Consider the following 4,294-nt stretch of genomic DNA (forward strand, 5'->3'; position numbering starts at 1 on the left):
GCAAAATCAGTTTTTTTTGTTCCTATAATAAACATCCAAACTTATCTCCAGTTCACAATCAACACTAAAAACAATTGAGGGCCACAGATGTTTCTGATACCAAGAGAGTATGTATTTATTGAGACATAGTTACTTCACAGTTCAGTGTGAAGGCCAAGCCTGTCCCATGAAGTAGTGTAGACATTGGGTCATTGGAGGTTTTGTGTGGTATTTAGTTTAAATTCTTGCTTTTTAATAAACATAGCAACAGATTAGGACAGAGGGATAAAGGAAATGAGAACAAGATTAATACACTGGTAGCTGACTCGGGGCTGGTGTTGAGAAACAAAGCTCAGCAACAAGAGGATCCACGACAGACTGGGTGATAGCGGCGGTGAGGCAGCACCCAGAAATAGAGCCAGACCTACATTACGCATTGAATTTTTGAAAAAGGTGTCAAGTTAATATTCAGAGAAAGTGTGGTGTTTTGAATAAACGGTGCTGGAATAACTAAATATCGATGGGAGGGGGAAAGCACTTGGGCCCATAATTCACATCTTATACAAAACCAACTCAAAATGGATTATACATCTAAATGTAAAGCCTACAACTACAAACCTGTAGAAGGAAACAGAGGAAAAAGTTCTACAGAGCCCCTAGCTCCCACCCCCACCCCATTACAGAGCCTACTCTTTTGTGAGCCGGTTTTGTAAGGATGCTACAAGTTTGCATCCCCCATTGTCTGTACTAAATTCCCTCCCCGACTGTGCATCTAGCCATCTCCAGTTTTATCTTCAACAATAAGATCCCTGTTGTGGAAAAGAAGACAGCAGATCTTGGTTATGGGAATTAGAATTATACGGAGGAGTCTTCAGATTCCTGTTCTGCTACTCACTAGCTATGTGTTTGGGGGGAAATACAGGATATATTTATTCACCCTCACGAATGTTTCTCATATATGGTGTCATTTTGTCTATTTCTTTCTTTTTCCCACTTCCATCTTAAATAGTATGTTCACCCATGGGTTAATCTGGAATTATTTCTTTCTCTCCTTCCGCCTCCTTTACTAGATCAGTCAGTCTGTAGGCAGATGCCTTCTTTAAGAGATCATAATTCTTACATTTTCAAGGGATATCACAAAGACAAATTTTATTTATAATCCTTAATAGTAAAGAATAGTTTACTTGCCTCTCCTTTTTCCTCAATAATTGGGATTTGCCTCTCTTGTTTACACCTGTATCCCCATCTTACCTCAAATTTACAAATTTAACCTCCAGGCCAAGGTACTAATAAGAAGCTATAGCACATCCAGAGTCCAGTGCTGACCTAAATGACTAAAGGAGGCACAGTTTGCTTACAGCCCCATTTATTCCTGCAGAAACCTAATGGAATATGACATAGGACCATGAAATTCCTTAAGTTTTATCAATTTGGCAGCCCCAATAGCAACCATTATACCACATATGGAATTTTTACTAAAATAGATCAACAACTTCTGGTCTGAAAAAGGCAGTGGGAAGTGAAAATACTCCCAGTGACAAGAACTGTGAGCAGTACACCTGGTTATAAATTTTGTTTAGAAGAAAAGTGGACAAGGAAATGATGTTCATGGGCTGTTGGCAGGTGGTGAAAGCACGGTTCATTGGTCTGAGACCTGGAGGGAGCAAGATTGAAAGATTAGAGATACAGAGATTTGGAGAAGAGTCATGTAGATATAACTAGGTGTATGGCCAGAAAGTATTCCCTCTTTGTGTCCCACATCAGTGCCCACCAGACAGTATCCACCGCTTAGGAGGCACAGGGCAATCAGGAGTCTGGCATAGCTCATCCCGTGTCCCTCCTCAGGTGCCCCAGTGCTTTCATAGGCCACAAACAAAGCAGCCGTGGTGGCAGGGACAGAGGCTTTGCACGGAACCAGCAGCATGAGCTCTCTGTCGCCACAGCTGCCTCTACTGAATGTGCTATTTGTCAGCAACAGGGACTGATGTCGAGCCCTTGATGTGTTAACATCCCTCATAAAAATTAACTGAAGCAAGTTGGCTTAAAGTTGGGGTTCACCATATAGGGCCTATGTTTTGCAGGAAAGTACTTCATTCCTTTTTGCTCTAAAACAGGTACTCAGGAGGAGACCATACAAGAATTTGATTTACATGATGCCAAGAACAAGTCCCGATAAACAAGCCTGTCTAAAGAGGACACAGTGGATGGTCAAAATTATTTGATGCCGATGAATTGCATGAGGGGCGGGTCAGAGCCTGAGGCAGTGAAGTTTCCAGGCATTCATGAGAGCACCCAAACGCCGTCAGTGTCCCCTACCTGCAGCTCACTGCTGTCCTCACCGAAACAGCTCCTGCTCGCTAGGGTGCAGGACCGGGACTTGGGAAGAACTCTGTAAACACAAAGGTTGTCTGCGTATAGAGGAGAGAATTCCTTCCATCATTAAAGAAGAAACTCATGTGCACAGGTTGCTGGTGTTCAGTCCCAGTCTCCTCTCTACTTGTCCCAATATGTAAATGTAAGTGCCCTTGAGAGGAGCAGGGAGCCTGGTCTTTGATCTGAGTCTGCCCAGTTTTAGCTCCATTACACAGAGAAATGTTCTCATCTGAACAAATGGGGGATATAACTTGAAGGAGGCTGTTGTGAGGCTCAGAATGGAAATGCATACAGGGTGCAATATGATATAGGCCCCTATATCAAGAATGCTGTATAATAAAACAAAACACAACTCAGGATGAATAATGGTACAGGATTTATTAAGAAATATAGGTAAGAATTCCTGCATCTACAGAGACAGCTCGAAGTGATCATGGAAATACAAAAGCAGTGTATAAGAACCACGAGTACATTGGAAAAGAAGCATGATTGTGAAGACTGTTATTGAGATCAGTGGCAGAAACCCAAGAAGAAGTTATGAGAATTAGTTTTCCTAAGTTACCCAGAGGATGCGCTCCACGTCAAGGATGCACGAAGCTGGCACATGGTCCCCAAGACCCAAGGAAAGAATCAGTGTGATGTCCTCCGAACTCTGTTGAGATGATTCACAAGCTTTTAAACAGGCAGGTGAGTCACAAAAATCTTGTTGACCACATGATGGCTTTCGGCAATGTTTGGAAGTGAATGTGTTTCCAAAATGGCCAGTCAGTTAACTGAAGACATTGTGCGCAGATGGTTGCTCTTCGACAAGGTGATCAGCAGCAGGAAGGCTGGCAGCAGCTGGACACACAGCAGGGGCGGCAGCAGCAGCTGGGCCGGCAGCAGGTGGTCTTACAGCAGGTGGTCTGACAGCAGGTTGGGCGGCAGCAAGGCTGGCAGCAGCTGGACACACAGCAGGGGCGGCAGCAAGGCTGGCAGCAGCTGGACACACAGCAGGGGCGGCAGCAAGGCTGGCAGCAGCTGGACACACAGCAGGGGCGGCAGCAAGGCTGGCAGCAGCTGGACACACAGCAGGGGCGGCAGCAAGGCTGGCAGCAGCTGGACACACAGCAGGGGCGGCAGCAAGGCTGGCAGCAGCTGGACACACAGCAGGGGCTGCAGCAGCAGCTGGGCCGGCAGCAGGTGGTCCTACAGCAGGTGGTCTGACAGCAGGTTGGGCGGCAGCAAGGCTGGCAGCAGCTGGACACACAGCATGGTCGGCAGCAAGGCTGGCAGCAGCAGGACCCACAACAGCTGGATCCACAGCAGGTGGGCTGGCAGCAAGGGGAGCAGCACATGGTGTCAGGAGTAGAAGGTGAGTTTCTGTTCAGAGGTGAGTTTCTCAGATTCTGATGACTTCTTCTGTGCTGGGGATTTTATACCCTGGGCCCCCGATGTTGGGACCAATAAGCAGGGCTTTCCTTGTTTTTGTTTGTGTTGTTTTGGTAATCACAGGGAAATTGTCAAGGAGGAAGTTATTCCCTAAGTGATTTGAATCTTTAGAAAATAAATGTTTAATGTGCTTCTTAATTGAGAATAGCTCATAGAAACTTCTATAGATGAAAGGAAGGTGGTGGTCACATCATCAGGCTAGTTCCTGCTTTGGTCATATTCTGGGCATGTGACAGAGTCCCTGGCGGCCTCATGAGGGTCAGTATGCATGCCTTCCCCAGTTTTGTTTCTTCGTCTAACTTAGGCTGGGAAGTTTCCCCATGGTGTGCGGCATGAGGCTGATACATTCACGGGGATAAATTGACACCATGTCTGAGTCCAAGTCTCTTTGTGCACAAAGGCCTGATTCAAGACCATGACAGGCATCTCTCTGGAACAGCCCACCCCACCTGCATATCCCTGTCTACCAGACACTTGGATAGAGGTTGTTGGGCATAATCTCTTCCATATT

At 45.9% G+C, this 4,294-nt stretch overlaps 1 protein-coding gene across 1 annotated transcript; it reads right to left on the minus strand.

Moving 5' to 3' along the window:
• Positions 1 to 3,167: 3,167 nt before the first annotated feature.
• On the minus strand, positions 3,168 to 3,689 carry LOC308568799 (uncharacterized protein; the record flags this gene model as incomplete). Its single annotated transcript, XM_081162009.1, has 1 exon — positions 3,168 to 3,689. The coding sequence occupies one exon, from the start codon at positions 3,687 to 3,689 to the stop codon at positions 3,168 to 3,170; it is 522 nt and encodes a 173-aa protein (XP_081018135.1).
• Positions 3,690 to 4,294: the final 605 nt, after the last annotated feature.

This window comes from Miniopterus schreibersii (genome assembly GCF_964146895.1).
Source record: "Miniopterus schreibersii genome assembly, chromosome: 16".
Taxonomy (NCBI): Eukaryota; Metazoa; Chordata; class Mammalia; order Chiroptera; family Miniopteridae; genus Miniopterus; species Miniopterus schreibersii.